The sequence below is a fragment of the Anabas testudineus genome, chromosome 13, assembly GCF_900324465.2.
Source record: "Anabas testudineus chromosome 13, fAnaTes1.2, whole genome shotgun sequence".
NCBI classification, from domain to species: domain Eukaryota; kingdom Metazoa; phylum Chordata; class Actinopteri; order Anabantiformes; family Anabantidae; genus Anabas; species Anabas testudineus.
In genome coordinates, this window is record NC_046622.1 from 14,054,664 (window position 1) to 14,079,412 (window position 24,749).

Here is a 24,749-nt window from a genome sequence, read left to right on the forward strand (position 1 = left end):
TGTTACTGAGGTGAATGTTGTGTTTGTGACGTCCCACCAAGCTGTAGCTGGCACTGACTGTGTTCACATGCAGGTTGTAAGCGAATGAGCTGCCTAATGAAAGAGAGCCAAAATACAAATCAAAAATGATTGATCTTAAGAAACTGATCACTGGATGAACTCAGTTTTCAGCAACATCTGGACCTGAATGTGAACCAATCAGCATTAAATGATTGTTACATGTTGCATACATGCTAAGCTTGCATGTCAACTCAGATTGCTAGTTTTCATAAGGGCCAGTAAAAAAAAAAAAAGGTGAAGTCCTCTGGTAGTTTGCTAACTTTCATATGAAGGGGAACATGGTTTTTGTTTCCATTCACATGGTTGCTGATTTCCACTTTTTACATGTTTGTTCTGCACAGCCCTAAAATAAAAACCTTGTGGATAAGATGCATATGGAAACGAATGCAGCAGCCTTCTCGTTGAGCTCTACCCAAAAGTCATATGACTAAACTAAAAGGGAAATTCATATCAAATGAATGATATCAGTCAAGGAAATAGCTAACTTACACAAGTGAAGTGGGTATCAGTGCACTTAATTTAATAATAGAACCGACATAAAGTCCAGGTTTATGCAGAACTTTGATTCAACCCAATTATACTCAAAGTATGATAGGAATATATACATTTCTTTTTTTTTTTAATACACAGGTCTAAAACTACAAAACTATCTCTTTTTTGTTTGTTTTTTTGCTGCCAATCAACTTGGAGAACAAAGTGTGAATACTGTTGAAAGACTTCATCAGATTTATTACAGATGACCAGTAGCTGCACAAAGCAGCGGGTGTCGACACATCTTATGTCCTCTGAATGTCACCGTACGGCTTCAGTACAATGTCTGTTCTTTTTATACACGAGACAAGATTTTATTTTCCATATGTGGTCTTTTCTGTGTCAATTTGAAACATTTTACAATAAACACTTTGCCAATGCTTCTATTTCTGTTTGTGTACGTCTGTACTTGCATTGAAAAGTCAAATACTGAGGATGTATTAAGTTTTCCGTAACGCATTTTAAAGGAAGCAGATATAAAAGCTGTTTGAAGAAGTTGTAAGTTGGGGAGTTTAAGTTTAGTTCTAGTTTAGGCAAAAGGTTTTGGTGTGATGGGCTTGTACGTATTGCTGTATCGTGTATTTTCAGATTTTATTTTCTGTTATTTACACCTAGATACATTAAACAACACAGAACATAGCATCTTTTGTATCATATCACCCAAAGATTGGGATGGAGATTTACTGTGAAGACTGAACATGAAGACCAGAGAACTGTCCGTGGGAGAAAAGCAGTCGAATCAGAGAAAAGAGGGAATTATTGAGGCCTTGCACAAACACTGGATTTAGCAATACATCACCTAATAATATATTTAAAAAAGAAAAAAAACCCTAGTGTTCGAAGCAACATACACAGAATAGGTCAGCCAAGTTTTAACAAAGAACAACCCTGCAGCAGAGCGTGAGGTTTGTCTCACTTAGGATTCAAACGTCAAATGACTAAATCTAAATGTACATGTTATGGGTGGAAGAGTTTAAACCTCCAGTACCCACACAGAAGGTCTCTGTGACCTTTTTGTAGCTGAATGTGAACAACCCACACCTCGTTGTGTTTATTTATATCTGACTTTGCTGAATTTTACCGTTTCAATTTATTTTGTTCTCTTTACGGTTTCTCGTCAATGTTTTTTTTTTTTTTTAAATGCGCCTCTTTGTTAGGCCTTGGGCAATTGATTTTAAAAGTATTTTTTGTTCTATAAGTCGGCTGCTACACAAATAAATGGTCCAGGTCTTCAGGGAGACTCCTGGTTGAGTGAGCAGCACACAGGATCTCTACCAGCTGCAGAGTGCTGTCCTGCTGCTGAAGAGAGAAAACACCCACACACGCAGTCAGACTAGATCCAGTCTTTATGCTAAGCTAAGCAAACTGGCTTCAACTGGGGTTAGCAGACTTTGTGTTACAGAATAAACCAGCCTGACATACAGTATAACCTCTACTAGGAGGTCAAGCTCATGCATTATCCTCAGCTTTGTTCTCATTGGTCACTGTCTGCGTTGTTACATGTGGGAACACTCAAGGCCCCTGAGCTGTCTCTGTCTGTAAGGAGGGAATACAGTTTTCAAAGTGTCCATGGAAAGAAAACATTTGTGTTTAAAGGGTCAGATTCATACCACAGCATGAGATGTCTTCATACCACAAGAGCACAAAGCTTTGTCTGCGAGGGAAAACACACATTAAACTGAAAGCATCGTACTGAGGTTTGCAAAAATACTTTTAACAAAAAAAGTTTTGTTTGTCTTCCAACTAAAGTAAAACAGTACTTTAATTAATTAATTACAGCAGTGTTTCTCCACATGTAACGTCCTGGTTAAATAATCCACTATCTGTACATAGAGGTACAGATTCCAGTAACCTGAACAAGTGAGATTGTGAGATTTCCTAAAGATGGGAAAACAGACGTATAAGAGCCTCCGACTTAGCACAGAGGTTTGCTGTGGCGTGGTGTTTCAGCCTCACAGTCCCACAGTGCGTATGACATCACGTGAAGTCAAACAAAAAATAAAACCTTTGTTCACAAAACTGACAGATTGAACTCTATGAAGGAAAACAAAGCTATGTTTTTCAGATGAGACCACATTTGCAAAGATTATTAAGGAGTTTTTAGAAAAGAAAAAAAGGGAACGTAGGAAGGTAGAGAAACAAAACTCCTACAGAAAAGAGCAGCTGAAAAGAATCATCGGGGAGGAACGGCCGAACATCTCTCCACAGACCAGTGCCGTTCCTGCCCAGGGGGATTTGATCTGCCATCTAAAACAAAAGTAGACATACAAAAAACAAACTAAGGACCCTCACTAATGAGGGGTGTACTGTTTGTTTCAGATGGTCCTTAAATTTGCTGTGCTATTTTAACTTTCTTCCATTCTCTGTGGTAAACAAGCAGAGTGGTTTGCAGTACAAATATTTTTTATAAAGGGGAGGATTACTGGACATTTCCCACCATGTCTCACTGGCCTTTAAAATCAGAAATGATGCTGAAGTGTCAAAGGGTCATTTCTGAACACAACGTGTTGTCCCAGCAGCCTTTATCCACTGTTCTCACTTTTTTGACTTTCCTCACTGAGTTATTTGTAACCTGTAATTACACCGAGCTGGAACACTCACAGTTCCCCTTGTTCTGCCTAACATCTTGTTGCCAGGTTTACCATGTGCTGTTTTATTTGAACTGTGCTGCAGAAAACTCGTGTGGATTGTTTTTCCATTGAAGACAATGTCTCACGAGCTGCGTAATGAAGCTGTTGGCTCACTTGTTTAAAGATATTCAGGTATGCGTTAGTTTTAGAGAACCAGCACTTGTTTTAACTCAACACTGCAATGAAAAACAGAAAAACTGTGACTAAAACAGTATTTTAGCGATATGACGATGAGTCAGTGCAGCCAGTTGATCCTATTAACATCACTATGAATTGGAGCTAATCAAGTTGTAAATGTGAACTATGCTGTAAGTGAGTTTCTCTCAAAAGAAGACAAAACATGTCTCGGTACTGTGTGTTGTCAAGTGATGTAGCACACACACACTAATGTCTTCCGACCGATCTGTTTTGATAAATGAGATTGTTTTCACAGTGATTCATCTCTTATAATGTGTAAAAATGTTTGTGTCGCAACGATCAGGCTGAAATGTCTGATCTCTCTCTCTTCATTTTAGTTTGTGGCAGCACAGTGAATACTGTGAATACTTTCATAGTTTAAATGGTACATTTCATTTTTACTGATGTTTGTAAAACTGAGTTACAGCCCGTACTGTGCGTCCTCCTGCTGATATTTTACAACTAAATATCTTTCATGTTTTAGAGCTAAAAAAATATTAAAATGTGTAAATAGCAGTAAACACGTAGTTCTTTTCTAGGAAAGAAAAACTTTACATTTTAGCATAATATTCAGACCAGCAAAGGAATTTAGTTCTTCCCTTCCTCACAGCATCATCATCATCATCAACAATTATATGTTAACATGCTCTATGTGATAAAAAAGCATGTGGTTTGTGGTTAAAAACTGCTGGTTAAGATGTTCTGGTGGATGCTGAGGCAGAAAGGCCACGGTCTCCCTAAGACATCAGGCTGCTCTGTGGGGCAAAAGGAGGCGGTTTAGCATCTGAGTGAAGAATCGACGGTGAAGGAAAGCTCTGTGACATCTTTTCTCCTGGAGGGAAGGTCATTGAGACTCCCTAGACAAACAGGACAGGACAAAGGGAAGAGAGGAAAAAAGGGAAGGTAAGGAAGACTTTATGATAATCAGTTGCAAATGCAAGACTCTCACAATGACCTTTGTGATAAGCAAAGTGAAAACTTTTGTTCTCTTACCAATAATCAAACATTAAATAGATGAACGTTTAAATGCATTTGATCAATCAATTTAATACAACGTGTCAGACAGGTTCCTGCAGCTGCTTCACGACAAATGTTGCACCATGTTTATCCAGGTTGCTGCTCTTGATGTGAAACAGCAGCAGTAGAAAATGTTTGGTGTTAAATAAGACTGGTATCAATGACAACAAATTACAACCAGGAACACTGCACCATTTCATGTAAATCTCTCCTGTGGGTAATCTGACCCTAGCATGGGACATCCACAAAACCCTGTGCCTCTCTAAATTACTTAGTTACTCTGCACTGATGGACTATGACATCACTAGTTTTAGGAAATTACATGATCTGAATGTAAAAGAACTGAGATGCATCGAAAGGCTCGTGAACAGTGATTTTTATAAGGTTATTTGAGGCACACTTGGTGGCGCGAGGGGCTCTAATGCAGATGTTCAACAGTTCTTTCCAACGCTAGAGACAAACTGTACAACAACTTTCGGCTTCTTAGGTTTAGGTTGGTGAGGAAGAGAAGCTGGATTTCAGATTAGCCAAGGATGACAAAATGAGCAGTGTGGTTAGAAAATGTTAGCACATGTGGCACTTATTGTTAAATTGTGGATGTTATTCGTGCAATACGTAGGCTACATAAGAAACAACATGTGTACATGAGTATCTCGTCAAGCCTTTTCTCATGCTGCTGCAGGCGAACACAATACAAACAAGACCTGCTTAACATTACTCAACAGCACAACTTCAACCAGACTTCCAAACAACAGAGCTAAACAAGAGGTGACATCCATTTGTATTCAAATGATCTGTTACCTCGGGTTATATAAATCATGTTAGGAGGGAAAACAAATCGGCTTTTTGAAGAGTCAGGATGGAAACAATAATGTGCTAATGTGACTCTTGAGTGAGAAGATAGAGTTTAACTTCAGGTCACATCAGAGAACATTTTCACATTTAAATTTTAAATTTCAATACTCAAAGTTGGTGCCGTTTTGAGTGTTCATGCACAGGACGATGTGTTTTGGGAGGGACGCTGTACTGTAAAAAGGATGGCCATTTATGAACTTTCATACAAGTTCATGTCAAGGAGTAGGTATTTGAAAAAGCTCTTGAAAACGAAGCGCTTTGTCCAGACTGAAACCTGGGAGTTTCACTGCCAGCCAGCGTGCAAAAACATGTTCACCTCTAGCTTTGGGAGTCTGGGAGGCTGTAACTGAAGGAACTGAAGATAATAACATTGATTTAATTAGACTAAAACTAACTATTTGTGATGAACCATAGTTTTTAATCAGTGTGCGTACAGTGTGTTCCTCAGTTCATGGTGTCTGAGGTTAAACAGACCAGTTCTGAATGACAGACTACAGAGAAATGAGTTGGCTACTTTCTGGATTATAACAGTTTTCAACGGACAGTAGGGTGAAGGCTATAAAGCAGAGGTTTTTAAACTGGGAGGCTCCTCATCTGCAGAGGACGAGTGAAGTGAAGGGGTGTGGAGGGAGACGCATGAGCTGTGAGACCGATTTTTTATCACAAATTGTTCAGCAGGTCATTCAACACTAAGACACAAACCGGACACATATTTCTTAATTCAGTGTGACTTACACTTACTGACGATATCATTATGTCAAATTAGTAGAACTGTAATTTCAAAACTTCGAGCACGCCACAACTTAAAACACCAGATGTTTTACAGTTCTCGTAGCTTTGTCTGAAGTGGAGCTTCAAACTAGAAGAATCTGCTTTAGAGGATGTTTGATTGATGGATGTGGGGAGGTTTGTGTCAGATGCATGAGGCAGTCAAGACATACAAGCCTAAAAACATCAGGAAAAACTATAACAAACGTGTGCGTGTGTGTGTGTGTGTGTGTGTGTGTGTCTGTGTCTGTGAATTTATGTGTGTTGACCGCACATTGACTGGGTGGAGCTGGCGAACTGTGTGTGTGTTGGCATCCATCAATAGAGGAGCTGTAGGGGAAGATGTTGTGCTCTCGGAGGGCTCAGTCACAGAGCTGCTACTCTTCTAAGAAAAAACAAACACACACACACACACACACAATACTATTATAAGTGCCACATACACAGTCCTCCAATATGTCTTTAAAAGCTATGTAAGAATCTTTTTGCTTATTGTAACATCAACATAAGTATCTGAAATCTGAAGCTTCTGGAGTCCGAGGGTACTTGAACAACAATAGGAGCCCTGTACATCTGCTTGTGGGCTGAGGGTGAAGAGTTAGAGACCAATCAACAATATTTAATTAACAATAAAACTGCACTATAGACTACTACGTTTCTCAATGATCCTTCTGATCTGGTTGTTTTTTATGATGGTCTGTTAAATCTGGGCCTCACTGTTGCTGTGGTCTCCATTTGGGTGGTCTGTGTGCGGCACAATTGAGGTTAAAGCGTGCTGGAGGCTGCAAATCTATAAATTTTACAAGCTCATAGTTTTCCTGTGCTTTATCTAATTTACCACAGCCAGATAGGATTTACATGACAAATAATCAGCTCATAAGTATATAGCTAATAAGGGATGGACAACACCAGATAATAACTCAGCACACTTATACTGGAAACCTCACGTAGTCTTAAATTAATGGTCTTAGACACAGAACAGTAATAACATTTTCTCTCCCAAATGGAAGTTTATTTTAGCCATTCACACACCATAAATACATTAATGTGCTGTGGAATGTGGGAGAGCAATCAGCAGATCAGTGATTTAAGTAGTGAATTATATTAAATGTAAGAACACGAGGGAGAAACCTGAACACGTTCCAACAGACTAATGACTGATGTAAAGATAACAGAGACAACAACAACCGTTCAGGGTGTTTACTCCCTAAAGTGATGCCCATAAGGTTATTTAATGGAGACTTTTTGCATGATACATGAAAAGATGACAGCGGGTCACAGACGGTGTGCGGCGGTGTGTGGTCCGTAGACAATCTGCCGCTGCAGATATAGGGTCAGTGAGACCTGATCAACTTGATCTCTGGCAGCAGAAAGCAATGCTCCATGAGCTCTCCAAAGACCACAAAAGTATTGAATCTTTAGTGTTTTAAGCAGGCAGGAGAGATGGAAGCATTTTTCAGCAGAGATCTAAGACAGGCCACACCTCAGCAACATGTAGAGCTCTTCACATACTGTCAGGCTGTGCTCAGTATCAGTTTGGTGGCGACTGGTCCAGCTCAGCGTCAAATACTGATGATGTATTAAAACCATACATCCGCAGATAAAACCTGTGGTTTCTCATAGATACACACAATGTATTATCTTACGTCAGTACTGCATGCTGAGAGGAAGAGCAGGGGGCATCCTTTATAAGGGAACATGTCAGTATTGCTGTCAGTCAGCACCTCGCCACGTTAAGATTAGTCATGGAGCATATCTTTACTAAAAAAATATTTAGAGTCTTCTAGACTGGCATGGGAGGGAAATGCATTGCAACCTGTTGCATATGGAGCTGTGCAGCCACAGATGAATCACAGTGTCCACAGTCACTATTATGTTTTGGCTCATTCGTGTATTTCTGTTGTTATTATCTGCCATTAATCTAGGATATGTCTATTACATAACTGTTGTTTAAAATATTATAAACAGTCAAATACTACATATTACAAATAGACCTGTTTATTAACAGAGTAAAATACAGATGCAGCTGATGGGCATATTTTAATATATACAATTTAGCAGATTGCATGAAATGGCTTTCTGAGTGTTAGTGTCCTAAGTGTCTTTGACTCTGTTGGTTTTACAAGCAGAGCTTTTGGGTGGAGGAATGCTTCTGATAAAGTTTGCTGACGATTCTAGCTTAGCATCCAAAGACAGTCCTAGCCTACCCTACCCTTGCTTTTCAGTTTTTACTAGCTTTCATGGTTCACATCCTGGACTTTGGATTTTCAACTGCTCCTGTAGACCCGTGCAGTTCTCGTGTTATTGTTTTTTTGTTTTTTTTTTCATGCTACACCACTGTGTTTTATAGTCCATTGTGTTGCTGCAGTACAACAGCATTCTGATGTAGCAGTGACTGCTTCATCCATTTACAAACAGCATGCACGCATTAACATTCTCACACTTCAATAGCATGGACTAATTGGCGTTCCCTCAAAAGCAATCTGTGGTCTTAAAATCATCTGGCTAAATGTCGTGTGCTAGTGAAGGTGACCACATGTAGAAAACTTGAAATTAAATACAACTAAAAATGTTTTCATGGAACCATCTCTGGTCCGACCAAACTAAATATCTGTGCCCTTTAGTGCTGATTTTATCAGTGTATTCCTCTCAACACATGACATCAGTCCTGAGTATAAGCTGTATAGTGACAGTTTCTTTCCTGATAGTCAGGATACAATCAAAGAATGTGAGACCACACAATCAACTTGAGGGAAAGACAAATGCCAGAAATACTCTTTGCCATTTGGCATTTTCAAATACCACCCAAATCCATAACATCTGTGAAACTGAGCTTATTATAGATTGAGTTTGTCTCAGTTTCGAGACTTTTCTTCTTCGTTTATGTTTGAGTTGTGTTGTTTAGACATTAAGCTGACATACAGCAAATACACAGTAGAATCTACAGCTGCAAAACATGTCATTTATAAGTCTAATAAACAACCAACCCTGCTAATATATGCCAGCAGATGCCTCTTTTAGCATGGGTTACTTACCAGTATTTACATCTACAGAGATATAAATGTAATTCTGGTAACTATCAAAGCTCTCCCAGATCCAATGTGTTTCCATCAGTGAAAAAGAACATTATTTCTCATGTTCTCTGTCCTTTGGTAGCTAAAATTTAATACACTGCTCAAAAAAAAATTAAGGAACACTTTGAAAACAGATGATGTGTTGGGAATGAAAAGATGTCACATCGTTTGATGATGTTTGATGGTACTCAGTATTTTGTTCGGCCCCTACATGCTTATATGCTCCTAATGCCTGATGATTTCCAGGGGTATCTCCACCTAGATCCGGTCTAAGACATCACTGAGCTCCCGGTCAGGGGCAACCACCAAGACCACCCACTGACCCACTGTACTGGTCCTTCCACTGACCTTTAATGCACTAAATGTATCACATGTCTGTGGATGTGTGTCTTACCAAGCCCTTAATGCTGCCGAGCACCGCTGTAGTCAGTATCCCTGTGAAGAAGGCCACAAGGTTCAGGCCAGTGAGGATCCAGATTAAAATGTACACGGTGAAGACTTCCCCGCAGCTTTGTACTCCGGCAAACTCATAGTAGTTGCTGAGGTATCCTCCACTGCAGAATAAAACAAATAAGCTGTTGACTATTTGTTTAAATTTGTTCAAGAATTCATTGAATGACAAGACAACCCGGTGAGTTTGGTCACTATTCTGAATAAGATCATTTATCTTGTCTTACTTGGCGCAGTCATAAAGGTCGCAGCAGTAGCAGGTCCCACTTCGTACTGTCATGTTACAAGACTCCTTTAGATTCCAACAAGACACCTGAAAAAAGCAAAATCCGTTTACCTGCTACACAGACACATCACACACAGCTGTAGCTGAAACCGAAAACTGCATCTGAGAGAAAATGATAAAACATCTGAACAAGCTCGCCTTCACTGTGATTCAGATTGTCTGACTTAGTGCCAGGACAATTTATTCCATGAATAAACAAGAACATCTTCACTTACAGAGGTGTAGACATTCTCATAGATGTAGCTGGAGCCGCCGCTGTAATACTGGCATCTCCCTGCTTTCAGTGGACGCATGTCCTGGAAGAAATATCATTCACAAAGTTTCATTTCAAAACAACACTTAACAGTATTGAGTATTTATGTCTTACTTACAGTTTCCCATTCATGCTGATTTTCCACACTGCCTGTAACTCTATCTAAGTTTTCCTTCATCATAAAAAATAACCACACACACATTATGATTGATGATTTTGTAATTTTATGGTGCCAATACTTGCATGATGTATAATATTTGTTATATTTAGATCATTTAATCAACCCCTACTAGAACATCATCATTTATTTTTTATTTTTAGAACTTCAAATAGTCAAGAGGATCCCACCAAATACTAGAAACAAACAGTGCATGTAACTACTGGTCCATATTTAAATAAAGTCAATAATCTCTTTGATTAAGTAACCTTAGCCAAGAAAACAAAACATCACCCTATTGAAACTCACTGCCTTTATAAATCTGGGTAAAAGTAACAAACAAAAGCTATTATTTTAAGTGCATCACTAGTTTACAATAGTTGAAAGGAAGGAAGGAAGATCAATACCACATTGTTTTCTGCACACTAAATGTGCAGCTACAGCCTGCGGCCCGTAGAAAAACTAGAACCAGGAGGAGACAGAAGAACCTGGCTCTGTTACGAGGTAAAACGCCCACCAACTATTAGACATGAAAAGAGAAAGCTTATTGAAAGAACAGAGAGGGAGTCTTGTAACCAATCCAAAATATTCTTTGGTGTCTCTACAGTATGTCTTTATGTGAGAGGTTGGAGACAGGAATGTAGCTTTGCTTTTTTAACCTGTCAAATGTTCTTTTAAGGAGGCAGCTAAGCTCTCCATTACAACATATATCACACTCAGTAAGTGTGTATGACGATAGCCGGTCATTTACTTTATCAGATGTCTGGATGTTTCAAGTGAAAGACAACTTTCCTACTTTAATAGTTCTGCTTTCAGTTTCTCCTCCCATTATGCTTTCACGACTAATCATTTAAAAGCGAGCAATAAATTATGAAAACTCTTTTCATGGAGAAAATTGTGCAAAGTGTTGGCACACACCACAGGTCAAGAGGCTGTCCAGGTGGATCACAGTTAACCAGCTTCAGTGGTTTATTATTGCTTCACAGTCTACTGTTACCGCTTTATTTCATCACCTGAGACAATCACAGCTAGTGTTACAGTGCACGCACGCAACTGCAGGTAACCCACCATGTTTGCAACAACACAGACGCCGTCGATCATCACGCACAGAAAAGAGGTGACGATCCCAAAGCTGAGAAATATGATCGCAGCTGTCAGCTGGAGGAGAAACAAAGACAAAAACCCAAAAGAGAGAAGGTACATTAAAATACCTGATTGAAAAAATAGATTGCAATAGAGCACCTATACAAGAACACAGATTATTTTTGTATAAGTTTTGTATGTCAATCAGATTAGAAGTCTCGGTTAAACATCTACTTTAGCCTACTACTCCCTGAATTTATATATTTGTGAGTATACTGTATATTTGTATAGATTTGCAACATTTGCGACTAATTCTAAGTTTTTAATTCACTGTAGCAAATTAAGAAAAAAATTCCTGTCCTGTTATTCCTAAGAAACTTTGAGCCACTAATTGTTCAGCAATAAAAGCTTGAACAGAAAGGGTTTATTTTTTCTTCATTCCTGCTCAATATTAATCACTATTTAAATTTATTTTGTTTTTCCTGATACTTCAAAACATATATCATGAGTCAAATATTGAATCAATTGCAAACACAACCATAGAATCTGCATTTGGTCTGCTGTATTTCATAATAGTTTTGCCAGCATCCTTTGATGGCACATCACAACAGGGCGTTTGGCAAAGCTGAAAGTCTTATTTGTGCAACATTATTCAACAATTGATAGGGTTTTACATACAGTGTTGTTTAATGGAGTTAATCAGACATAGTTAGAAATTGTACAACAGTAAACTCCTGAAAGCTGTTCCTAGAGAATGAACTGTTATTGAACTGCTATAGCTCCACACACATAGCTTCAAAATGTGTCAACCTGTTAATACTTCAAAGTATGTAGTGAAGTGTATTTACTGTGTACAATATATAATATACTGTACTTGTCGTCTGCCTAATGTCTTCTGCTTACAATTGCACAAGACGTTTTGTACTATAGATGCAAAGATTACCACCGTGTGACTCTACAACTTGTATTACATCAACTTTGTTTCCTTTTTTTTAATGGAGGATGTTTTAAAATACTACTGTAGAGTACTGATGAGGCTTAGATTGCTGCCATGGAGAGGAAGCCAAAGATAAGACGACTCCACCGTTACTAAATTCACCCACAATTTAAAAGTGGATTGATCTAAGCTGCAGGTTTGGATTCAGATTTAAGTTTTGATGAGCTAACATTCACAACAGTGGATGATTGGATTGAACTGTCACTAAAGTCCATGGGAAAATGCATGGGACACTTCCTTCATTAGTTTTGTTTGTGTGATACCATCACAATGTAAAGTTGATGGTAAAGTCTGCAACGTGCAGGCAGCACCAGAAGAGGAAACACTGATGCATCTATGCAGTGTACTGCACAATGTTGTGGCAACATCGAAACTAGAATTTTTTTTGCCTTACTCACCACGTGAGCAATTTTTTTCGATTGTGAGTCCAGTATACTGTTCCTATAATCCCAAGCACAGTTAACCTCCTGTGTAACTGTCTGTCCAGGATTAATACACTGCTCAACAAAATAAAGAGAACACTAAAATAAGACAACCTAGATCTGACTGAAGGAAATATTCTTATTAAATACTTTGTTGTTTTCATAGTTGAATGTCCTGACAACAAATCACACACAAATTATCAATGAAAATCAAATGTATTAACCCATGGGAGGTCTGGATTTGGAGTCACACTCAAAATTGGAGTGGAAAAACACACTGCAGGCTGATCCAACTTTGATGTAATGTCCTTAAAACAAAGCAAAATGAGGCTCAGTATTGTGTATGACCTCCACATGCCTGGATGACCTCCCTACAATGCCTGGGCATGCTCCTGATGAGGTGGGGATGGGCTACTGAGGGATCTCCTCCCAGACCTCGACTAAAGCATCCGCCAACTCCTGGACAGTCTGTGGTGCAACGTTGCGATGGTGGATGGAGCAAGACATGATGTCCCAGATGTGCTTAATTGGATTCAGGTCTGGGGAACAGGCGGGCCAGTAGCAACAATGCCTTCGTCTTACAGGAACTGCTGACACACTCCAGCCACATGAGGTCTAGCATTGTCTTGCATTAGGAGGAACCCAAGGCCAACCCCACCGGCATATTGTCTCTCAGGGGGTCAAGTGGCAAATTTGCCAATCTTGGTGTTCTCTGGCAAATGCCAAACATCCTGCACGGTGTTGGGCTGTAAGCACAACCCCCACCTGTGGACGTTGGGCCCTCATACCACCCTCATGGAGTCTGTTTGAGCGTTTGAGCAGACACATGCACATTTGTGGCCTGCTGAAGGTCATTTTGCAGGGCTCTGGCAGTGCTCCTCCTGTTCCTCCTTGCACAAAGGCGGAGGTAGCGGTCCTGCTGCTGGGTTATTGCTCTCCTACGACCTCCAACCCCGTCTCCTTATGTACTGGCCTGTCTCCTGATAGCGCCTTCGTGCTCTGGACACTACGCTGACAGACACAGCAAACCTTCTTGCCACAGCTCGCATTGATGTGCCATCCTGGATGAGCTGCACTACCTGAGCCACTTGTGTGGGTCTCATGCTACCACTAGAGTGAAAGCACTGCAGAAGTGGTCTATGGTCACTACATGCAGAACCACTCCTTTACTGGGGGTGTCTTGCCAATTGCCTATAATTTCCACCTGTTGTCTATTCCATTTTCACAACAGCAGTGTGGCAGATTGGATTGATTACTCAGAAGTGTGATTGACTTGGAGTTACATTGTGTTGTTTAAGCGTTCCCTTTATTTTTTTGAGCAGTGTATATTAACCCTATAATAATAATTATATTGTAGCCTCACACAATGATCTGGACAAAAAAAATCTAATATTAAGGCAAAGATAAGACATTAAATATGATTAGTAAATAGGACAAGCAGAAGAATACCAGCTTCGTGACTGGTAGAGTTCAAAAGGTCCTGGTGTGACAGCGGGAGGCCAAAAGAAGTCTGCTCCGTGTTGCACAGCAGCAGCGCTGGTCAATGTGCTCACATAATGTCTCCTTCTTGGCCAAAATACACTACATTTTGGCAGGCTGATGATGGGTGCACCCAGGGAAAGCATGACAGAGAGAGCAGATCTATGCACATAATCTGTACGTGTGTGTGTGTATGTGTAAGTGTGTGTGTGTCATATGACGAGATAAAGAGAAAGGAGAATATACCAGCTGCCTGCGGTTTTCTTCCAGACGGAGTCCCAGTAGTCCTAGGAATGATCCAAGGGTCAGCTACAGAGAACATAATAAAAATAAACATGGTAAGTATTATGCAAAATAAAAAAATATGATTCATTTTCATTGGAAACTGAAACACTTTGTTATGGTTCGCTTCTCTTCCAAAGTAAAAACTCAGCTTAATGAAAAATGGCGTGTCAATTACTGAACAGGCAAGAATAGGAAAAACGCTTGTGTGTTACAATTGTCAAAACATACTATATTTTGTGTTACATATGGTGCTAAAAAGGTGTGAGGAGGTTTTAAACTTTACATTAAACTCGCCACAGACTTATCGAGCAACTCATTTTGGTGGATGCATTTAGACAACACTTGGAACCATTATGGTATTCCACTGAATGCTGGCCAAGTGGCCGTCTTCTCACTGCAGATTGTGTTCATGTGGTTTTCTGACCTTATCACAAAACTGTCAACAATCAGGGTTATAACCTAACTAAATGTGTCTGTTTAAGGTAAATGCTACTGGAAAACCACAATAAGAATCTGAATCACGTAAATCCTCTTACAAAAACTCCAGAGGTGTAGCCGGTCACATTCAGGCTCTCTGTTTGGCTCGTTGTGTAGACTCCCAGCACCACCAGAAGGACAGACAGACTGAGCATGCCCAGTACCAGCCCCAGAGCTCTCCTGATCCTCACCATCATTTCTGAGAGAGAACGCCTCAGTCATGTTACGCATAGTAGCATAGTCCAATGTGAATAAAACACAACAAACTAAACTGCACATGAAGTGTGAACGTCTTGACAGGTGCCTACATGACTTTCAAGACCAGTTAAAACACAGCTAATTGAATTTGATCTGATTATAAAAACAAAGCCTTGTCTGTCCCTCTTATTCTGCTCAATGTAACACTAACAAAGAAATATCTATCATTTCATACAGACAACTAAAATGTTGATCTTTAATAATAAAAAAACACAACATCATATATTGTAAAACTATAGATATAACTTCCTAAAGACACACACCAGAAAAGACATTAATTAAAAACAAATTATCACAGACTACTGTAGATTCCCTACATACATTTTAAGGTAGCAGCTGCTGAAAAAGACAAACGTGTTAATCCAATTTGAAATACATCTAAAAAAAATGTCCAAGGCCACTTGTCACTCATTCATTCAAACCTATCATCAATTTATGTGGTTGCAAAAATTAGTTCAGACACAAAAACGTCATTCATCTCTCTCATATGTTTTTGGTTTAATGAAAATGCACATTTTGTCTTTTATAACATTATGCTGAGAAACTCAAATCATCAACACATCTTGTAAATGTAAACTGAGTGAAATATCTTCAGCTCCTCTTGAGGATGGGTGGTTTGTTGTGACCCAGCTTTCCTGGAATCCTTAAGACCTATTATGAAGATATTTCCATCTCCTGAGATGATGATTATTACCCTGCCCTCACTGTAATAGTTTTGAAATTTTGTTTAATTATGGATTATAATTGTAAGTATATAGTATCAATCTGTAAAATGAAACATGCATTAGAAATGATCAATTACAGCTTTAGGAAAAACTGAGTAAATAGTTCTGTCACTGTCACTTGGCCTAGAGCAAATTACAAACCATAAATGCCAGAAGGCTGATACGCTCGATCTTAATGAATACAGTTATTTAGGTTAAAAATAAAATAAAATAAAAAATGAATGCAGCTCTCCATCACATCACCATGTCCACTTGCAGTACATTACCTGTTTCTCGGCTCTTTGGCACCAGTTTGCTCACTGCTCCCTGGATCCTTGCAGTCATGATGGATCCACGTGTCTGCTACTCTCTCTGACGGGTCTGGGTCTACGGGTCTCAGGTCAGACTTTCAGAACCGGTCCTGGTTCTCTTCGAGTGCGTCAGTCTGCTTTAGTGCAGGAGCATATATACTGTGGCCTCTGCTGCGTTCACGGGTGGTCGGGAAGTGGCAATATTCGCGCAACTATAGCCCGCTAAAGTTATAACATAACATAATGCTGTTATTATTTGCAAGTAGCCAACACAGCCTGTAATTAATGTTATGGCCTTAATTAAGTTTACACAGCTTTACTTTACTTTAAACCTACTTTACCTTCAAGCAGCTTGAAGTTTGACACTTTTTTAAACTATACGAGACGAAAAAAAGTATAAAAACAAAGATAATGAAATGACATCAATGCAGAGAAAATTGGTAAACAAATATTAATGTCATAAAGCTGTACTTAGTCATTTTACGGAGTTTGTAATTGGTTTATTCAGCTAATCGAGGCTTTTATTCAAATCCCACGCAGCGGCGCCCTCCTGCGTCGCTATGGCGACAGGACACTTGCTAATCGGACTCCAGCTAGCATTAGCACTAGCATGTCATCCATCTTGTTTAGCTTAGCTAGCCTAGCTAACGTCACCGTATTTAACGTGCCGCAGAGATGGATGACGGTGACGAGCCGGGGCTGGTCCTCTCTCACAACACTTCTTCGGGCTCCAAATCTGGTGGGGACAAGATGTTTTCCTTAAAGAAGTGGAATGCGGTAGCGATGTGGAGTTGGGACGTTGAATGCGATACTTGTGCCATTTGTCGGGTACAAGTGATGGGTGAGTGGGGTCAGACCGCTAGTTTAGCTTAGCTGGGATACCGGCTAATGTAGCTGGCGTTGCTAATGGCACCAAAAATATTAGATATTTCAGTTTAATGATACTTAAAATAATTTTCTGGATTTGCAGACGCCTGTCTCCGGTGCCAGGCGGAAAACAAACAAGAGGACTGTGTTGGTAAGACCATGTCAGCTCTGAAATGCACAGCGTTAGCAGTGTTCAGTCACTGCAGTAATGCTAGCATGTCTGCAGGTTAATCTTGATACGTAGCTAGCCCGTCTCACAGAGCTGTCACTGATTCACCAAGCGAGCAAATTATCCATGACAATGGGTCTTTTTCTTTATTTTTGTTAAAATCATTATATCAGCCTAGGTTTGCATAGACTAGTGTCATTATGGTTTTGATTGAACGCCAATTTGAAACATGTAAAGTAACTTACATTTGCTGAAGTGCTGTATATACGTATATTAGCAAGGTAACTGTAGCTGCTTTGCTTATTTCACTAATATAATTTATGTCACTTTATACTAATACTACTGTTATTGTCAGTCATTAGTTAGTCAGTTTTTCTGATCAATATTTCACAATGTAGTGTGTGAGAACACTCTATTTATCCTGGGAGAAATGCATAAGCTACACAGGCCGATATAAAGTAGTTAAATTGTCTTCATTATTAAAGTGAGGGACACTTTTAATGCGTCAACAATTGCAACCTAAATAAATATTTATAGTTGCTTGTTAGAAGGTATATAAAACCCTTCCCCGAATATACTTAAGACCCATGAATCTACACACAGTAACCCATAATGACAAAGGGAAAATCAGTTTTTGCAAGTTACTAACTGTACTTTTGGTATATTTTGATACCAGTGCTTTTGTACTATTACTTATGTAGGATGCTTGACTTGCAGTGGGGATTTCTGCACTGCTGAGTACTTCTTCACTAATATGAAACGTGTCATTTAACATGCGTTTTATTTAAACAGCTTAAAGCTTGTGTTTGTTCATTTTCCTTTATGTTTTTTAACTGCTTTTAAATGCTGTTTTCTTTCTTTCTTTCCTTTGCTTTCTCCTCCTCTGTCTCAGTTGTATGGGGAGAGTGCAACCACTCTTTCCATAACTGCTGCATGTCCCTTTGGGTGAAGCAGAACAATCGTTGTCCCCTCTGCCAGCAGGACTGGGTGGTTCAGAGAATTGGCAAATAAGCTCCACATCCCTGCAACCCGACTCTGACTACACATGTATGCGCCCCCAAAGAGGTGACGGACTTCAAAAATGATTGCTGCAGCATCCTGTGTAGAAGCACTCACGTTGACTGTCCTCCTGCTTGTGATTGCATGTTTCAGTAGTTCGGGTGTCAAAGGAGGATGACGGGCAAAACTAAAGCAGCACAGATTTGATGTACCAGTTGGTTGATGTTGGTGGGGGGATCAAGAGTCATGAAGAAACTGATCAAATTTGTTGCAGTGTTTGGTCACATGTTTGCTTTACATTTTTGTCTGTAATGGTGTTCAGCACACGTAGGATATGTGACTTGTGATTTCTTTCTTTTTTTTTTTTTTTTTTTTTTTTTTTAATAAAAAAATGTGTATAGCTGTAAACATCCTTTTTTGTGATGCCCAGTGTATACAGCAGTACTGTAAACAAATGAAACTACTACAGGTAATTCAGCAGCAGATACTCTATATTAGATTCAGGAAAATCAACATTGGCCTTACAAGATAGTACTGGGTGCTGAACGTAGAAAGGTTTTTGCTGCAAAAATGTGTTTGCACGAGATTTAGTAATTCTCAAATAATGTCAATAACATCTTGACGGCAAACATTTTGATTGCGTTCCTTATCAGATGTTGTTCTAATTATAATTTCAACAATTTCAGACAGATTCTTATGCATCTGCTTATGTTTACAGAGAATCAATGAAATGTTTACTGCTCTTTTCAGTCAGAATTACACTGTACAAAAACCTGATGTCTGACAGTCCAGATAATCTTAATGTACTAAAAATGAGCAGGGTTAGGTTTCAGCTTGCAGACCATTACAGGAAATCACAGTATTGTCAGCAGTTGGATATTATCTATAGAGCCAATAGAAATTTAGCAGTATCCAAGCATTTCAAGTCATGGAAATTACTAATTAACTGATGGACTCAAACCCTTAAGTCACCTTCCTGCTTAAGTACTTTGGCAGTCGAATTGAACTACCTGGAAGGCAGCCATGGTACTATTACACCATTAACTCCTGTTACACATGTATGGTAAGTTGGCCTTGTTCCAGTTTCAAGCTTAACAGAGGCTCTTGATATATTAACAATAATTTAAAACAAATATGTCACTGGTTAAATATCAGTTTGTGGGTGGCATGGTGTGACATTGGTTTGCACTGTCGCCTCGCAGAAAGAAGGTCCTGGCCGTGGACTTTGTGCATACAGTTTACCCACAGTCCAGGAACCAGCAGGTTAGGTTAATTGGTGACTCTGAATTGCCCATAGTTGTGAATGTGAGTGTGAATTGTTGTCTGTGTCTCTGTGTGGCCCTGTGATCTGTGTAAACAGTGTAGGGTAACAGCTGGTATTTTCTCCATCCATCCTATGACCCTGTAAGCAGTACAGATAATGAATGGACATTACTTAGAGATCTGAATAGACACACAAAGACAACCACCTAATGGACTTTTAACTCGTGAAATATAGTTGTTAAATGAAGCTTATAGCTTATGTAGAGTATATTAGTTACATAATCTGAATCTGTGACAGAAGTAATATGATGTAGCTCTGCTAGAATTTTACACATAGCTCCTTTAACTTTCTAATGCAGAGGAACCGTGAGGAGGTTTCAGTATACATGACAAAGCTATTGTATTACATTGTACGTCAGATTTCAACATATCATTATATTTTAGTTGTGCCCTACACAGGTGGATGTGTGGCAAACAAATAGTTAGCTGCAATAAGCTATAAAATCTTTTTCCTCTATTTCATATTGCACGTACTGCATGATATACACATAACTCTCTCATTAGTTACTTTATCTCAAGCTAAAATGAGTCATAACATTTTAAAGTCAGGACCTGCCACTTGTCATGTGATGCTGGCAGCACAATTACCACATACAGGCACTTTACATCTTCTAAAAATAGTCCAGCCTTAAGCCTCTTAAGTTCAAACCACATAAGTTGCTTTCCCTGAGTGCCGTCTACTAATAAATTTGCAAAGACACTTAGCTACCAACAAATCCCTCAGCACAGTGGTACTTTCAATGCTCATTGCGGATGTTCACAATGCAGGTGCTGAAGGTGCTCAGTTGTACCTGGACCATCAAGATGAGGTCAAGTGTTTTAGGTTTTTCAGCTGCCTCTGGGTATGCTAAAGGATACAGCCGATATGGGTGACCTGGTGGGACTGGACAGCCTGGTGGCCAACACAGCCTACCTGAAGGCTCAGAGGATTGATCGCAACGAGCTGAAAAAACAGACACGGCTGCTGACGCTGCCCCTACCCAAGAATTCCTCTGTCCTGCAGGAAGCAGCGGGCGAGACGTATGAGTCACTATGTGAGCAACAGCCTATCGGGAAGAAGTTGTTCCAGCAGTTTCTCCTGGCCTCTAACCCGCAGTATGCTGCTGCTGCTGAAATCCTGGAAGAGCTGAGTGGCTGGAGCTTCGCTGAAGAGGAAACCAGAGTGAAGGTGAAAAAGAGCATCTGCGCCAAGTTCTGTCAACCTGGATCCAGGAGTTTCCTCTCCTACCTTACAGGACAGGATGCTGAGAGGTGCAAGCATTCATCAGACAAGAACTTTGATGAGGTGATGATGGGTCAGATAAGAGAAGCCACAAGGGAGTTCCTGAAGGGAAAACCTTTCTCTGACTATCTGAAGAGCCCCTACTTCTATAGATTCTTGCGATGGAAAGAGTATGAGAAGCAGAAGATCAGTGACAAATACTTTTATAAGTTTAGGACTCTGGGAAAAGGTGGTTTTGGAGAGGTAGGTGCATCTGAATAAAAAGTACTCTGATGAATTGTGTCTCTTTAATAAATCAGAATCTGAATGTACCATTACCCTGTAATTGGAACACATAGCTGCAGTAAAGGTCTAATTATCTAGCAGAATGACAGAGTAACAACCAATAAATAAAGCTGTTACATACTCTAAAGGTCTGTTGTCCTGTCTGGCAGGTGTGTGCGGTGCAAGTGAAGCAAACAGGCCAGATGTATGCCTGCAAGAAGCTGGACAAGAGACGCCTAAAGAAAAAAAGGGGTGAGAAACTGGCCCTTCAGGAAAAGCAGATTCTAGAGAAAGTCAACAGCCTCTTTATCGTGAACCTCGCCTATGCTTACGACAACAAGACCCACCTGTGCCTGGTCATGGACCTCATGAATGGAGGAGACCTCAGGTTTCATATCTATGAGTTGGGGGAGCGGGGTATCTGTATGGAGCGGGTTGTTTACTACACGGCCCAGATCATCACTGGGATACTCCACCTGCACTCTATGGACATTGTGTACCGGGATATGAAGCCTGAGAACGTACTGTTAGATGGGAAAGGACAGTGTCGACTGTCTGACTTCGGATTGGCCATGGAACTGCCAAAGGGAAAAATGGTCTGCCAGATGGTTAGTGGAGTGATCTGGTCCTGGATTAACTTCCAGTACTTGCTGTCAGATGTTTTTAACACAGTTACCTCTGAAAAGCTTATCTCTGTGTTTAGCATTTGTATGGACGCTTGATCATAATGTTCACATACAGAAATACAGTTATATTTGTTCACCCACCTCTACAAGTATATGATGACTTGTAGTCATCTCACAAATGATCTGTCCCAAATAAATCTCGTTAAAAGGTGCTTGACCTCATCCCCGGTAGAAGGATGCACAGGTGGAGGCATGTATGAAAAACTGACCAGACCCTGTTAGCGTTAAGTGGATAATCGTTGCTCTAATACCAGATAAGGCTTTAGTGAGTCTGTCCAAGAAGTTGAGTCAGAAGATCCACAGCAGAGGTGAACAACAGTGTTTCAGTTGTTAGGTTAGGTCAACCCTGGTTGATTCAAGTTGCATTATTTGGTGTAACAATGTTTTATTGTTACCTATTGTTCTTGTGTTTGTGTTTTCCCTATAATGTGGAGACAAGATAACTGCAATGAGCTTTCCCTTACTTTCACCTGACCTTCACACCACAGTTTGAAGTTTTACTCTAGATGTGCAGAGACTCATGTCTGTCTCCCCTCTGTACGTTGTCAGGCTGGAACGATGGGCTACATGGCTCCTGAGATTCTGAGGCAGGAGTACTACCGCACGTCTGTGGACTGGTGGGCTCTGGGCTGCAGCATCTACGAGATGCTTGCTGCCCGTTTGCCTTTTAGAGACTTTAGGGAAAAGGTGCAGGACGATGAGGTGACTCGCCGCACTCTGGAGGACGAGTGCAAGTTTGAACACAAACGCTTCGATGCTGCCACCAAAGACATCATCAGCCGTTTTCTCAAGAAGAAGGTGGAGCATCGCCTTGGGTGTCGGTAAGTAAAACGTTCTTCAGGAGATCCCTATTCTTTACATTAGTTCTATCTATAAAGGTTTAATGTGAATTGTGATTGGTTTTGTAACCTGTATTGTTTCTATAATACAGGTTATCATCAAATAGATTTTTGATGCCTCATATGAACACTTTTAATCAGTGCTGTTACATCTCAGTACAATCATTAAATCTAGCTCATTGTGTCTTCCTAGCAGTAGTGGTGGCGACCCCCGAAACCATGCATTTTTCAACAGTATCAATTTCCACCGTCTGGAGGTGGGCTTGGTGCCACCTCCTTGGGTGCCAAAGTCCGACGTGGTCTATGCCAAGGACGTGAACGAGGTTAAGGACAGCTCTGAAGTACAGCACGTTGAGCTTGATGCCAAGGATGAGAAATTCTTCAAGGAGTTCAGCACAGGGGCCGTCCCCATCCAGTGGCAGAAGGAGATGATTGACAGCGGAGTGTTTGATGAGCTGGACGGGCTCGACTGTGACGCTGCATTCAAATCCAGCATGTGCATAATTTTGTAAGCGTTTCATCTTGTCACCAAGACAACATTTGTCTTCAATACTTGAAAATACACAACTACCCTTGAATTGAACTTTAAAAATAATTCTAGCGTTATGTTGCCACAGGCAAACATAATGGGACGTGTGTCAAACAGTTTCTGTTTTCTGTGTTGTGCCTGGATGGAAACACACGCTGACATTGTGCTGCGACTGCTACTTTATACTTTGCCCTCTGTTCCTAGTGAGACAGCAGATCCCAGTGCATGCATAGTTTCCATTACATCACTCAGACATTTTGGCAGGCAAAAGTGTTTACATGTGTTTGTAAACAAGCTACGTTGCGGTTGTCTGTCACCGAACAGCAGCAGGGTTATGATCGGCATTTGCAGCAATGTGTCACATTTGTTACAAAGAAGTGTCACAGAAATGCCAAGACCGCCTTTAGCTGGCGTGAGCGTGGGGTCTCGTGCGTCGTCGCTGCTGTGGATTCACGTCCCTCAGTTGCAGACATCCACCACTAAGTGCCGCCAGACACCCATGAAGTGCGTTCAGCCTCCAGCAGCGCTCTTCACCGTCCACATTGTCCTGACTGTAGCATTTACAAGCACTGGATGACTTGTTCAGCTTTAACAAGGGGATGCAGGGAGACAAATTGTTTACATAGACTTTTTGGCATTAACAAGGCATTGCCAACCCCCCTCATTACTCCTCAAATCACCCTGTGTTTACAAGCCATACACAGCCCTGGTAAGAGACATTAGAGACGTTACAACATAGCAACGATGAACAACATAGCTCTATTTAGTCTTTACAAGTGATCACTTCTTCACTTCGTCCATCCCATGCCTATTGTTTCAGACACTACTTTAGCCTTAACTTGAAAACTAAGAATAGTTGCCTTTATTTGACAATAAGTTTTATATTTTACATCTTACAAGGATGTTCCAGTTGTCTTATTTCTACTTTTTTATTCGATTTGAACTTTGTTCTGCTCCTCAAGTGCTATTGACAATGTTTAAAAACATTAAAACATGTATTTTTCATTTCACTGATAATTCAATTAGCAGTAATATTGCAGTATTGTTTCATTCTAATTAAGATTCTACTTTAACCTTTACTGGAGGAACTAAGGAGATTAATAATTATTAATTAGTTGTTTTTTTCAGGTATTTCTGTCTTTTGTAGAAATGAGGAGAGAACGAGGAAGGATGACTTTTTTTTTTTTTATTCCTATCTACTCCTCTCATATTAAATCAAAGTGATTTATTTATTTTTAGTTCCACTCACATAATATAGTGAGTTGGGTTGGCCAAACCTTTTTGCCAAACGTTTTTGTGATGTTTTAATTTTGCGTCATGCCTTTGACATGTGTTTCGCAATATTTCTTCCTCTTTTTTTAAATAAACGATCAAGCAAGTTGACGGTTTTTTAAGATTAATATTGTTGCAATGATATCTGTTAACATGTGTGAGAAATTAATACTCCAGGTAAATCATTATGCAGTTATGTTGATTATCCTCTCGTCTGTCTTCAGTCTGAAAACCAGCAGAGCGCTTGTCTCGTTAACATATTAGAGTAACGACAGAACATTCATAACTGCAGCATAATGTAACTT

General features: G+C 40.0%; 3 protein-coding genes across 6 annotated transcripts; 2 read left to right on the forward strand and 1 right to left on the reverse strand.

Annotated features, from left to right (window-relative positions):
- Positions 1 to 2,040: 2,040 nt before the first annotated feature.
- Positions 2,041 to 16,809, reverse strand: LOC113173578 (transmembrane protein 255B). Of its 3 annotated transcripts, none has more exons than XM_026377016.1 (11): positions 16,746 to 16,809; positions 16,616 to 16,649; positions 16,251 to 16,496; positions 15,061 to 15,200; positions 14,486 to 14,548; positions 11,327 to 11,416; positions 10,064 to 10,144; positions 9,790 to 9,875; positions 9,507 to 9,666; positions 6,313 to 6,423; positions 2,041 to 4,255 (listed from the first exon to the last, which is right to left on the reverse strand). In XM_026377016.1, exons 3-11 carry the CDS (start codon positions 16,306 to 16,308, stop codon positions 4,136 to 4,138), a joined length of 909 nt encoding a protein of 302 aa, XP_026232801.1. In that variant the 5' UTR covers positions 16,309 to 16,496; positions 16,616 to 16,649; positions 16,746 to 16,809; the 3' UTR covers positions 2,041 to 4,135. The 3 variants fall into 3 exon arrangements, with proteins under 3 accessions (XP_026232801.1, XP_026232808.1, XP_026232816.1); XM_026377023.1 differs by having other exon boundaries at positions 16,759 to 16,799; XM_026377031.1 differs by lacking the exon at positions 6,313 to 6,423.
- Positions 16,810 to 16,900: 91 nt separating this feature from the next.
- rnf7 (ring finger protein 7) lies at positions 16,901 to 18,688 on the forward strand. Of its 2 annotated transcripts, XR_003299124.1 has the most exons (4): positions 16,901 to 17,115; positions 17,245 to 17,292; positions 18,203 to 18,375; positions 18,463 to 18,688. XR_003299124.1 is itself a non-coding variant. In XM_026365326.1 (3 exons), the coding sequence occupies exons 1-3, from the start codon at positions 16,950 to 16,952 to the stop codon at positions 18,319 to 18,321; spliced, it is 333 nt and encodes a 110-aa protein (XP_026221111.1). In that variant the 5' UTR covers positions 16,901 to 16,949; the 3' UTR covers positions 18,322 to 18,688. The 2 variants fall into 2 exon arrangements, 1 of the variants encoding a protein (XP_026221111.1); XM_026365326.1 differs by having other exon boundaries at positions 18,203 to 18,688.
- A 1,809-nt stretch (positions 18,689 to 20,497) lies between these two features.
- grk7b (G protein-coupled receptor kinase 7b) lies at positions 20,498 to 23,155 on the forward strand. Its single transcript, XM_026373971.1, has 4 exons — positions 20,498 to 21,097; positions 21,289 to 21,726; positions 22,354 to 22,625; positions 22,837 to 23,155. The coding sequence occupies exons 1-4, from the start codon at positions 20,498 to 20,500 to the stop codon at positions 23,153 to 23,155; spliced, it is 1,629 nt and encodes a 542-aa protein (XP_026229756.1).
- The last annotated feature ends 1,594 nt before the right edge of the window (positions 23,156 to 24,749 follow it).